Source organism: Ahaetulla prasina, chromosome 1 (assembly GCF_028640845.1).
Source record: "Ahaetulla prasina isolate Xishuangbanna chromosome 1, ASM2864084v1, whole genome shotgun sequence".
NCBI lineage: Eukaryota > Metazoa > Chordata > Lepidosauria > Squamata > Colubridae > Ahaetulla > Ahaetulla prasina.
In genome coordinates, this window is record NC_080539.1 from 303,442,169 (window position 1) to 303,456,146 (window position 13,978).

General features: G+C 37.2%; 1 protein-coding gene across 4 annotated transcripts in view; it reads right to left on the reverse strand.

The window, feature by feature from the left end:
• Positions 1 to 4,195: 4,195 nt before the first annotated feature.
• Positions 4,196 to 13,978, reverse strand: part of CAPN3 (calpain 3) — a 34,097-nt gene continuing 24,314 nt past the window's right edge. For all 4 annotated transcript variants that reach the window (XM_058162007.1, XM_058162005.1, XM_058162006.1 and 1 more), the window contains 8 exons: positions 12,699 to 12,770; positions 11,005 to 11,062; positions 10,136 to 10,200; positions 9,306 to 9,374; positions 8,742 to 8,820; positions 8,467 to 8,583; positions 6,973 to 7,031; positions 4,196 to 4,798 (listed from right to left, as the gene is read on the reverse strand). In XM_058162007.1, the coding sequence (XP_058017990.1) occupies positions 4,772 to 4,798; positions 6,973 to 7,031; positions 8,467 to 8,583; positions 8,742 to 8,820; positions 9,306 to 9,374; positions 10,136 to 10,200; positions 11,005 to 11,062; positions 12,699 to 12,770 (546 nt within the window). In that variant the 3' untranslated portion in view covers positions 4,196 to 4,771. The remainder of the gene's footprint in view (positions 4,799 to 6,972; positions 7,032 to 8,466; positions 8,584 to 8,741; positions 8,821 to 9,305; positions 9,375 to 10,135; positions 10,201 to 11,004; positions 11,063 to 12,698; positions 12,771 to 13,978) is intronic.

The following is a 13,978-nucleotide window of genomic DNA, read 5'->3' on the forward strand; positions in this document are numbered from 1 at the left end:
GAGATGTGGTATGGTCTATTTATTTTCTTCAGGTTTCACTTAATAATTTAAATATGTCATTTACTTTTGAGGAAAAAATGGAAAAGGATTGTTCAGCATCTAATTCAGAGCTTCTCAGCCTTGGCGACTTTAAAAAGGTTCCCCAGTCAGCCATGAGGAATTCAGGGAATTGAAGTCCACATGTCTTAAAATTGCTGAGGGTCAAGCTCTGGCCTCTAAATTAAAGTATAGCTAAAAAATAAATAAATTATCTAGTATGAAGCCTGTTTCACTGTTTTTAACCTAGCTATTCCACACACCTCAAAGGTCAACTTCCCAAAGCCACAATTCCAAACATAAGCAAAAATATTGGATAGCAATCGTCCTTACAAATCCATACAAGCATCTGTTAAAAAAGAAACTGGACATCTACAAGTAGCATTTTTTCACAGGGTTTTTTGTAATCTTGTTTCATAATTTTAACACAGCAGATCCAGTGAAAGAGGTCTCATTTATTTATTATGCAACTTTTGCCATATTATCCCCAGCAATGGAACCATGGCATTTTTTAAAAATGGGATAAGGAATACAGTTTCCAAATAAATGTAGTCATAGCACTAGATCGCAGTTAATCCTATGTGCAAAATGTCTTCTAAAAGAAGTCTTGTTTATATGTCGATACAGATTTCTATAAAAGTTCTACTGTAAGAGAACCCAGACTTGCTGAATATGTCAGTTTGTTGCAGCCAGAACAAACTTATAATTTAGCTAAAATGTCTTCCCTGCAGCCTAGGAACAAAATTAATTGCAGGTAGCCCCTTGACTTAACAACCGTAATTGGGATTAGAATTTCTGTTGCTAAGTGAGATGGTAAGTGAGTCGCACCTGATTTTATGACCATTGTGCATAGTTGTTGAGCTAGTCACTGCAGCTAAGTGAATCACATGGTCGTTAAGCGAACCCAGCTTCCTATTGACTTAGCTTCTTAGAAGCTGGCTGGGAAGGCCGCAAACAAAATTGCGTGACTCCAGGACTCTGTAACCATTGTAAATACATGCCAGTTGCCAAGCACCCAAATTGTGAAAACATGATTTTGGGTGCAACAACCTTAAGTGCTAGGCCTGGTTGAAAGTCATTTTTTCCCCCAGTGCTATTGTAACTTCAAGTGGTCACTATAAATCAGGGGTGTCCAAACTTGGTCCCTTTAAGACTTGTGGACTTCAACTCCCAGAGTTCCTCAGCCAGCTTTGCTGGCTGAGGGACTCTGGGAGTTGAAGTCCACATGTCTTAAAATTGCTGAGGTCAAGCTCTGGCCTCTAAATTAAAGTATAGCTAAAAAATAAATAAATTATCTAGTATGAAGCCTGTTTCACTGTTTTTAACCTAGCTATTCCACACACCTCAAAGGTCAACTTCCCAAAGCCACAATTCCAAACATAAGCAAAAATATTGGATAGCAATCGTCCTTACAAATCCATACAAGCATCTGTTAAAAAAGAAACTGGACATCTACAAGTAGCATTTTTTCACAGGGTTTTTTGTAATCTTGTTTCATAATTTTAACACAGCAGATCCAGTGAAAGAGGTCTCATTTATTTATTATGCAACTTTTGCCATATTATCCCCAGCAATGGAACCATGGCATTTTTTAAAAATGGGATAAGGAATACAGTTTCCAAACAAATGTAGTCATAGCACTAGATCACAGTTAATCCTATGTGCAAAATGTCTTCTAAAAGAAGTCTTGTTTATATGTCGATACAGATTTCTGTAAAAGTTCTACTGTAAGAGAACCCAGACTTGCTGAATATGTCAGTTTGTTGCAGCCAGAACAAACTTATAATTTAGCTAAAATGTTTTCCCTGCAGCCTAGGAACAAAATTAATTGCAGGGAGCCCCTTGACTTAACAACCGTAATTGGGATTAGAATTTCTATTGCTAAGTGAGATGGTAAGTGAGTCGCACCTGATTTTATGACCATTGTGCATAGTTGTTGAGCTAGTCACTGCAGCTAAGTGAATCACATGGTCGTTAAGCGAACCCAGCTTCCTATTGACTTAGCTTCTTAGAAGCTGGCTGGGAAGGCCGCAAACAAAATTGCGTGACTCCAGGACTCTGTAACCATTGTAAATACATGCCAGTTGCCAAGCACCCAAATTGTGAAAACATGATTTTGGGTGCAACAACCTTAAGTGCTAGGCCTGGTTGAAAGTCATTTTTTCCCCCAGTGCTATTGTAACTTCAAGTGGTCACTATAAATGAATGGTCGAGGACCACCTATAGTTCAGCCACTTGGTCCCTTTAAGACTTGTGGACTTCAACTCCCAGAGTTCCTCAGCCAGCTTTGCTGGCTGAGGACTCTGGGAATTGAAGTCCACATGTCTTAAAATTGCTGAGGGTCAAGCTCTGGCCTCTAAATTAAAGTATAGCTAAAAAAAAAAAATTATCTAGTATGAAGCCTGTTTCACTGTTTTTAACCTAGCTACTCCACACACCTCAAAGGTCAACTTCCCAAAGCCACAATTCCAAACATAAGCAAAAATATTGGATAGCAATCGTCTTACAAATCCATACAAGCATCTGTTAAAAAAGAAACTGGACATCTACAAGTAGCATTTTTTCACAGGGTTTTTTGTAATCTTGTTTCATAATTTTAACACAGCAGATCCAGTGAAAGAGGTCTCATTTATTTATTATGCAACTTTTGCCATATTATCCCCAGCAATGGAACCATGGCATTTTTTAAAAATGGGATAAGGAATACAGTTTCCAAATAAATGTAGTCATAGCACTAGATCGCAGTTAATCCTATGTGCAAAATGTCTTCTAAAAGAAGTCTTGTTTATATGTCGATACAGATTTCTATAAAAGTTCTACTGTAAGAGAACCCAGACTTGCTGAATATGTCAGTTTGTTGCAGCCAGAACAAACTTATAATTTAGCTAAAATGTCTTCTAAAAGAAGTCTTGTTTATATGTCGATACAGATTTCTGTAAAAGTTCTACTGTAAGAGAACCCAGACTTGCTGAATATGTCAGTTTGTTGCAGCCAGAACAAACTTATAATTTAGCTAAAATGTCTTCTAAAAGAAGTCTTGTTTATATGTCGATACAGATTTCTGTAAAAGTTCTACTGTAAGAGAACCCAGACTTGCTGAATATGTCAGTTTGTTGCAGCCAGAACAAACTTATAATTTAGCTAAAATGTCTTCTAAAAGAAGTCTTGTTTATATGTCGATACAGATTTCTGTAAAAGTTCTACTGTAAGAGAACCCAGACTTGCTGAATATGTCAGTTTGTTGCAGCCAGAACAAACTTATAATTTAGCTAAAATGTCTTCTAAAAGAAGTCTTGTTTATATGTCGATACAGATTTCTGTAAAAGTTCTACTGTAAGAGAACCCAGACTTGCTGAATATGTCAGTTTGTTGCAGCCAGAACAAACTTATAATTTAGCTAAAATGTCTTCTAAAAGAAGTCTTGTTTATATGTCGATACAGATTTCTATAAAAGTTCTACTGTAAGAGAACCCAGACTTGCTGAATATGTCAGTTTGTTGCAGCCAGAACAAACTTATAATTTAGCTAAAATGTCTTCTAAAAGAAGTCTTGTTTATATGTCGATACAGATTTCTGTAAAAGTTCTACTGTAAGAGAACCCAGACTTGCTGAATATGTCAGTTTGTTGCAGCCAGAACAAACTTATAATTTAGCTAACATGTCTTCGCTGCAGCCTAGGAACAAAATTAATTGCAGGTAGCCCCTTGACTTAACAACCGTAATTGGGATTAGAATTTCTGTTGCTAAGTGAGATGGTAAGTGAGTCGCACCTGATTTTATGACCATTGTGCATAGTTGTTGAGCTAGTCACTGCAGCTAAGTGAATCACATGGTCGTTAAGCGAACCCAGCTTCCTATTGACTTAGCTTCTTAGAAGCTGGCTGGGAAGGCCGCAAACAAAATTGCGTGACTCCAGGACTCTGTAACCATTGTAAATACATGCCAGTTGCCAAGCACCCAAATTGTGAAAACATGATTTTGGGTGCAACAACCTTAAGTGCTAGGCCTGGTTGAAAGTCATTTTTTCCCCCAGTGCTATTGTAACTTCAAGTGGTCACTATAAATGAATGGTCGAGGACCACCTATAGTTCAGCCACAATATTTAGCCACAATATTTAGCCACAATATTTAGCCACAATATTTAGCCACAATATTTAGCCACAATATTTAGCCATCTATCTTGTCGTTTGATACATCCTGGTTAATACTTCATCTGTGTACATTGATATATTCTGTTGCTGGGCCTAATTGTAGGAAGCTTTGGCTACAGGAATAATAATTGATGTAACATATAACAAAATTATTTGAAAATAGTTTAGATAGTTAAATGTTTTCAGTTGTGTTATTTTCAAATACGTTGAATTTCTTAAATCGGATGAACCGCATTTTGGCAAGTTGTAGTGTTTAATATGAATAAATTGTTCTGCTGCCCGCTAAATATCTCAGTTGGTAAGAAGAGGTGCTGTTTCAAAATAAGAACAATAATTTTGATTTGCAACCAAGCTCATGCATCTAGAGTTGATTCCATCAGGAGAGCAGATACCCTTCTTGTGCACAACATGCTTCACTGCTTTTGTTACTTCTCCGTAAGTTGTTTCCTTGGACATAAATCTGCTGAATTTATACTTCCTTTCCATGTAATTTTTAAGACAGATATGTGCAAGAGATCAGTATCTTGTAACTGAATGTTGGCTGATTGTCAATAATCCAAGAGAAGGTGCCAAATAAGTGATAATCAGGCATACATGGTGAGCTGTAGCCACTGGAAGTAGAAAATGAGTACTGTAAGATAATAGGCATTTCTTTAATATGCAGAACAAAACTATAGTATGTGATTTGTGCAAATCCCCTTAACCCAGTAAAGAAATTTACTTAAAATGCAAACTGAATATTTTCAGCATCAGACTATAAAATTGTTGACTCCTATTCCCGTATTCAGAGATACTTATGTCCAAATAAGGATTTCCAGGTGTATTAAACCTTACAATGACACTGCATTTGCAAGGCTGTATTTCCTTTCTAATTCATAGCTCAATTAGAAATGAGTTCATTCTTCAAGCTTGTACCCTCTATCACAAAATTGGATTAGAACTCTTACGAACATTGAAAATGCAATACATTTATTTTTCGCTATCTTGAAAATAAATTATAATACGCACTATTAAAGCTAAATTAATTTGTCACTTATCAGCAGAATAATCTTTGAAATGATTTCAGACACATATATAGCCCAATGCTAGATACACTAAATAAGTCTTGCCAGGTTCAGAACTCAAAGACTAGCCTACAGGTAAATGTAGATAGTTTTGGAATACTTAAACTTCTATATTAAATCCTGTTTTATCTACTGATTTTCCATTTATCTCTTTAATTCATCTAAAGCATTTGAGCTAGTAGTAGATAATGGACCCTCACAATAAAATAAACCTAATACATCTGCTTTTTAAAACAGATATTCTTGAACTTGTACTCAAAATCGCATGAGTACCACGCTTAAACTATTTTGTCTTTTATGCACTTTACAGTAGCAATGTAAAGTGAAACAACTTTTAAAATGGGTTCCTTTATTAAGAAACTAAGTATGACTCTACCGTTCCAATAAGCGCTTTTCTGCTATGATGAAAGCTCCCAAATAACAGGCAAGGACATTCGGCAGAATCTATGCAGCTCTTCACTGAGTGATTTCTACTTCCTTATAATTTCTACTTCCTTGAAAAGATTTGGGGAAGTACAAGGAGTCAAAAGAAATGGGAAAATCCATTGGCCAATCAGATTTTTCTCTAATGAATTCTTTTTATTAGGAAAAATTACCAATAACAGTAAACCTTTCTATTGAAAATAAAACATTGTGGAGGCAAGGAAACTGTAGATGCAAGGAAATAGAATCCCCTATATTAGATAAGCTAAGTGGAAGCATATTTTATCCTAGATAATATACATGCCCATGATTACTTATTGCCCAAATCAATAATATGAATAATCTCTTGAGGAAAGAAAGTACTTGTGGTCTCCTTAGAATATACATATTCTTTGAGAGTGCTATTTTCTGAATATGACACTTCATAACAAAAGAAGCGGTCTTGTTCTTGAAGAAACACACCAAAAGAACAATAGGGTATGGTTGAGAAGAAACAATTGAACCCAAGGAACCTGGAGCTGCTGTCTGTGCATCATGGTTTAGTATTGTCTTTTGAAGGAATGGTACTTCCTGTATAAGAGAACAAGTCCTGAAGCCCTCCTGGATAACTGGGGACCAGGAACTTTGCCTAGCTATGGTGGATGTATCACTTGTGACCCTACCCAAAGACCTAGCAATAGTAACTCATATTCTTATTCAATACTATCTCATATTCTCATTCAAACCCAGTTGGATTACCACATTGTGCTCTACACAGGGCTGTTTTTAAAAGCAATGAGGAACCCACAATGAATAAGAATGCAGTGACATGTGTGCTAACTATCACTAGATACCATGAATGTTTTTCATCTGTATTGTGAGCTCTGCATCAGCTGCCAATAAGGAGCAGTTTAAGTACTGATTTTGACTTGTGAAGTCTTACATGGCTTAACTAGCAAATCTAGCTCCTTCTATAATTGACCCACTAAATGTGAACAACTTGGGAAAAACTGTTCCTTACCCTTTGGAGTTCATAGAGACTAAGAGAAGGGGGAGAAAATGCTTCTCTGATATGGTCTCTATTGTGGAATAGTTTAACAGCAGATATTACACTTGTTCTGTGTTGGTCTTTGGGAAGAAAGTTAAGATGAACCACTTTCAGAGTTGATTTGTTTTTCTAAGACAATTTTTTGCTTTCTAGTTTTAAGAAAATTTAAATATTTGTTATGGATTTTTAATTATTGTACTATGGACATTCTTTTTTGTAAACTACTCAATGGGATGATTATCAGAGTTTAAGTAAATACATCAATAGTTACCTCGAATACGTTCAGCTTAATAATGCCATCTCCATCTTTATCAAAGGCATGGAATGCACCTAACATGAGAGAAACAAGGAAGATCATTCTATAGGAAGCCAAGGAATTGGAACAGTATATACAATGTTTTAGAACCACTATTTGTTCCCAATATCATTAACTTTATCATTTAAATATTAATGGGAAATTCCTAGCTACTGTATACCATTCAGTCAGATAGTTTAACTTATATAACAGAATTACATAACCATCAACCATCAGCTTTCTTTGTATTAGATACTTTGAAGACTTGGAGATTTGAGAAAAAAAATCAGTTTAGACAAGTAGATTTTTCCTGTGGATAACATGGACTCAGTTTAAAGAGGCCATAATGGGATTTGAACATTTCAATTTGACCAAAGAATCAGCCTTTCCATGAACCAGGCAATAACAATTTTGTGGTGTGCCACCCAGTCACCTGCTTGTGAGGTAGATGCTTATATAAATGATATAAACAAGCAGTCTAATGAAACGCTATCTGTTTCTGCAAATACTGTCAGGTAATATTCATGCTGCAAGAGCTAAGGTAGCTAAAGACACTACAAAATCTTTACTTAGGACTCTTCTTCCAAAATAAATGCATTGCTGATTCCTAGTTCCTATACAACGTATGAAGAAGTACAAGAAAGAAAGGTTGAAGAGAAGAGTGGCTGAAGCCCAGTTGGAAGATTATGTCCCTTCTTTGGATTCTATTCATGAAATAGCTTCACTGGGATCTTGCTAGCTCCTAGCCAGCTGGTGCAAAGCTAGTTTGCCCCCTGTGATGTACCATAGATAGTGTGCATGCATGAACAAAATGAACTAGCTATCTTAGGCTGCCAGAACTATTTTGTGGTAAAAAGCATTGTAGACTTCCTAGGTTATGTACGCCATATACTGTCGTGTCCCACTCCTCCTCTGACGGCCGGGTCGGGGAAGTCCATATCAAGCGTGGCCGCAAAGCCTCTGCAGCTTTGCCAAAGTTCTGTCAGAGTTCTCAGGGCAGGCAGGAGACCAGGATGTGACTTCAGCAATCCAAATTAGACTTTGCCTGACTCAAAGAATGCCAGAAAGCAGATCCTTTATATAGGCCATGGGGTGTGGCTTCATGACTCAGCACTTATCCAGGCCTGCCCCTCCCTCCCTTTTGCTGACGTCGCCTTTCCATTCTCCAGAAGCGTGGATCTATCCACTGCATCGTTTCGTCCCCAGCTGCCGGCAATTCCAGCTCGTGGCTGGCTTCAGGCGCACATGCTTGTTTGCTCGGTTTGTCCGGGCATGGTGCCAGGGCTGGGGGCTGGAGGCATGCCAGGACATTCTTCTGCACTATCAGTCTCTGGCTGAGATAGCAGGAGATGAGAAGGGCCCGGCTGCGGAGAGGGGGGCGAGCGACACAACATATACTAAAAACAACAACAACCCTGAGATCCTGGAATGGAATAGTAATATAGAGACATTTTAAAGAAATATACTCACGGAACATTCCTTCCAGTCGCACAAAACAACAGATAAAACTGTCAAATTCAATATTCATATTCCTGTTGCCATAGCGCATTGTAATTATATCATATAATTGGTTATTCAGTTGAAACCCTGAGGAGAGAAAGAGATGAGAACGTCCTGGTGGAGAGAAGGGACATCTTTTCTTTGTGAAAAGCTATTTGTTACTGACACAAAGACCCAGATAGATAAAATAAGAGAAGACCCCGCCCCCTAATTCTGTCCCAGAACCCAGCAAGCACCATACAAACCTGCCTCTTTAACTGCATTACGCATCTCATAGCTGTTAATGGTTCCTGAATGATCTGTATCATAATGCTTGAAAATTTTCTGGAAAAGCAAAAAGTGAAATAATCCTCAAGAGTTTGATGCATAAACAATTTTCCAGCATAAAAAATGCACTGTCCCAGAAATGATGCTAAACTAAGTCAGCCTATTCTGAAGTTGGCTTTGAAATGATGAAGCAAAAATCATGGAGAGGCTGAATCACACATGTGCACTAAATTATTTCCCAGGTGTCCCTCCCACTCAACACTCTTTCCTATACTTAGTTGTATATTTACAATATTTGCAGCCCCTCTCTAATTATTCCAACTATAAGAACTGGAAAACAAAGCTGCAATACATAATACAATTTATCTTGGAGCTTGGAAGGGAAGCACCATATAATTTCTTTCACATTCTTTAAAATAATATGTGAACAGTGTGTTAAAGATGGTGATCTACTGGTGAATGGCCAGTTGTTCTGTTTTGTATCCTTATTTGTGTTGTCATGTTCTGTCTAGACCACAATTAATTCAACAAGACAAGAATACCTGCCAGCTTTTAATTTTAGTCCAAAGATGGCGAAATTCATCAAGATTTATTTTCCCGGAACCATCTGTCTGTGATAGCAGTTCAGTTCAAACTTTTCAAAGATTTTTTTTTTAATTTCTAGAAATGGAACATCTGAGATAAAACTTCATAACTGCTTAGATAGTGAAATATTAGAGAAGAGACTCTTTAGACGAAGAGTAAGCCAAGTCTGGGGGGCTGAGAGCCACAATAAAATTGCATGCAAGAACCCATGTTCTAACAACTGGAAAAGGCTAGAACAAAGTAATTAAAATCTACATTAAATAGAAATCAAATTAAATGATTCACACTATTCTTAGTTCTCATATATTTCATGATTCCACACTTCTACTGTATTAACATTTAACCATTTATTAACAATTTCATAGGGTCATTCATGTTTTTGTGCAGCCAAGTTCAGCTGAGGGCTTCTGGTTGTGGATTATCCTTTACCCACAAAATAGAAGTTATACTCTATCTTACAGAATGTTTCTTTAAGAATGAAAAAATTACTAAAACAATTATGCAGTGATTTAAAAAAATAATTATAAATAAAACTCATTGCACTACTAGGTACTATAATAAGCTGACATTTATTTTATGACTGCATATCCCATCCTGCTAAATCATGTTTTCCCACATTGCAATAATAAAACTATTCTAGGCCAACTGTTGTGATTTTGCAAAAAAAAAAAAAAATGCTAAAATTTATAATAGGAAACAAACCTTAAGAAGAGTGAAATAACAGCTTCTTAGAGCAAGGAATTATTATTATTTTGCCTTCTAACGTTATATTAATGAAAAAGGATACATCCATTAAGGCAATCATGCTGCGGCAGGATTCCAGGGCAAAACCTCCTGTTTTCAAGTCTTTATCTAAAGTGCAGTGAAATACTCTATTACTATATAACATTAAAGCTAATTGTTGTCTTGGTATTGGCCATTTAAAATGTTAACCAGTTATTATATTAACTGAGCATTAAGAGACTTCATTAGCATTGTAATACATGCACATTCCTAAGGCCACCCAACATTGCCTGCGCTGTAGTATTCTGCACCAGCTGCAGCTTCCAGATGCTTTTCAAGGGTAGCTCCATGTAGAGCACATTGTAATAATCCATAGGGAGATGGACCAAGTCATGTGTAACTGAGATAATTTAGCAAAATTGTAGCCCTTCTAGCCAAGCTGTAGCCTGCTTCTTTAGAGTCAAAGTGAATCTCCAGATTATGCACTGGGTATGCCTGGGGCGGTGCAACCCCATTCAAGACCGGAGATGATAAACCTGATGCAGCAATACTTATTTATTTTTATTTATTTATTTTTGTCAAAACATCATATAAAAAGGATTATATAGTATATAAACATATATATGAGTAAATATTAGGAGGTATAAGCATCAATATATATATATAGGAAGAAGAAAAGAAAAAAGACAAAAATACGATACAATGGATTTGCAAATGGCTTCATAATGAACGTGGCTACTTTTTGTGCCTCATATTCTGCATTATTATTTTGTACCCTAATGTAAAAAGTTCAGATCTAGCCTTTTGGATTTTATCACCATACATAATAACATCATCAAATCATATTGTAAAATGAGACTTGTACATAAAACCCAGTTCCTGCATCTTTATATTCTCAGAGGTTACATAAGGAAAGAGAGAAGCAGCACTTACGTTTTTTCAGAACATTGTTGAGGACATTCCTTAGTTCATCAGCACTGATCTCCATGTCCTGTAAATCATTAAAAAAGAAGTAACACAAGTAGCTGTGGAAATGAGGCATTGCAAGAATGAGCACATTATGCTTAGATGGGTCAAACTATTGGGATAATCCACATCTTTTCTTGTCCATATCATTCAGTGATCCAAGCATTTTCCTGACTTATTTTCTGCTTCTAACATTGTAAAGTATTATTTGTTACTGACTTTTAAGGTTGTTCGCAATACGCTCTTCAACTTCTTGAGTGGAATCATGTTGGAAAGAAATGATGTAAAGGGATTCTGGGCTTTGTTGCTCTGTCAGTGGGATAATAATTCTCTAAAACCAGAACTGGAGAGAAGCCAACAAAAGAAAAATGGAGTTTGAAAATGGGCTGAATGAGCAAATGATTCTAGGGGGAAAAAAATTGCCATAACAGAGAGGCTGCTAGGCAGCACTTCAGAATACTGCTGACTGGGCCATTCCAAGACTCCTTTCCTTCTTCCTTTTCAGACATGCAACCAAGAGCAGGAATGTTTTTTAAGAATGTTCTGTAAGATTTTCCTAATTTGCTTTTTCCTCCCTTTGGTCCTTGGGATTTTGAACAGATTATGTTTGACTTTAAGTTCTTGGCTTCGTCGATCCCCAATTGAATAATGAGCCCATCTTCATTCTTATCCATGGGAAGAATTATTTTTGAACTGTGTATTCATAAACTTTTGGCAGATTTCTCCCAAAATTATGCTTGACAGCTGTTCTGCCACCCTTCTAAAAAAGAAAGGCTGATTAGCAATCCCAAAACTGCAGGCTCACCAAGAATCCCTGGTGGCAATGAGAGTTGCAACAGTCTTCCTGTTGAAGACTACTTCATCTTCAATCATAACAATACAAGAGCAAACAATAGACTTAAACTCAATGTTAACCGTTTCAATCTTGATTACAGAAAATATGACTTCTGTAACAGAGTTATCTGTACTTGGAACGCATTACCTGACTCTGTGGTCTCTTCTCATAATCCTAAAAGCTTTAACCAAAAACTTTCTACTATTGACCTCACCCCATTCCTAAGAGGTCTACAAGGGGCGTGCATAAGAGCACAAACGTGCCTACCGTTCCTCTCCTATTGTTTCCTTCCATTATATCCAATTAATATAGTTATTACATACTTATGCTCATATATATGCTTATATATTATATAGTTATCTTCATGCTTATGCTTATATATACTGTTGTGACAAATAAAATAAATAAAGAGTAAATCAGATTAAGAGCTTGATTTTGATCATTACCCGCTCAATGTACAATCCCTAATCTTGTCTCACTTGCAGGAATCTGAAGTCTTATGTTACAATGACCTAGGAATATATTTTTCTTCAGGTCTACAAGTGTTTCCATTTCACAGATAAATTTATCTCAAAAACTTAGTTGCTTTTTCCAATTTTGCCCATCCCTCTCATGAGCTCATCCAACAACTTGTCTTGTTCAACTTGCAGGTAGAACATCTGGGGAGGGCCCTTTTACCTTAGCCTATTTTTACTTATAGATTACAAAACTGAAAACCTTTGAAATATTTTGGGCTTAGCTTTGCTTAGCTACGGGCATTGCATAAGCTAGTTATTTGCCAGCTGCCAATGCTGGCCTGCTTTAAGAACGGCAGCTATATACTTACGTCCCCAGCAATTTGTCGGAAAATATTTCTGAACTGCGTATCTTCTTCATTCTCTGTATCCCTTTCTGCAGGCTGTAAAGAGATGGAATGAAAAAGATGAAGTGGACAGAAAGGTTAATCTCTCAGCTTTTGGGAAGTACATCATTGCAATTCATTGTTGAAATTATTTCTGCCCAGATTCCTTTCGAGGAAGAGGCTTTCTGTCCTTTTTCTGGGTTGCTTCTTCCTGAGCTAAATTAGTCATGAATTATTAATTTTAAATTATTGACAATATTTCTTTTAGTGAAAAACAATACAGGAGCAATACAGTTAGTCCTTGTTTAGTGACCACAAGAGGACTGGCACCTGGTGTGTTAAGGGAAGTGGTAACTAAGTGAAAAATTACACAACAGCAACACTGCTTAGATTTTATTTCAGCTTTCCTTTGCTTTACAGCAGGGGTCTCCAACCTTGGTCCCTTTAAGATTTGTGGACTTCAACTCCCAGAGCTTTGCTGACTGAGGGACTCTGGGAGTTGAAGTCCACAAGTCTTAAAGGGACCAAGGTTGGAGACCCCTGCTTTACAGCATCATAAGGAAATGACTCCAAACAGAAAAGTGAGCCCAATGGTGGGGAAGGTTTCCTGAACTTGACTTGAATATGCCAGAGACAGATTCCCAGGAAAGAAATGGCAAATGGAAGCGGCTCTGTGAAAAGTGGAGCTAGCAAGTAGATCAGGTTTTTGTAAAACCTGGACAAGAGAGGACTTCAGATTGCCCACAAACTCTCCACAAGGGCTGTGACAGTTGCTCCCAGACAGTTGCAAGATAGCAATCTCTGGTCGGTTTAGAGTTCTGGGAGATTAGATGCTCATTACCATTTCTTAGCCAGTGTTCCCATGGTCATATGGCCAGCAAGACTATGTGGAGAGGCACATGGAATGCTGTTACCTTCCCATCCACTTGCATTTGCATGCTTTCAAACTGCTAGGTGGGTAGGAGCTGGAGCATGTAACAGGAGCTCACCCTGTTTTGCAGCTCTCAGATCTCAAATCTTGCCTATCAGCTATCCAGTTAATAAGCTCAGCATCTTTAACCACTGAGCCATAGTGCCTTCCTTAAAGAATAAATATTTTCCAGTTCTCTAAGGAAGGTAAATATTACATCCGAAAAGACTTGCTTGCCATGTTGATTTAGCAATCAGAATATGTGGGGATGACCTTGAAAGACAGTGGGAAGAACTACAGCCAGGGGAATAGACAGATTAAAAAACAGCTTGGTTCACAGATGGATTGTGGGCAT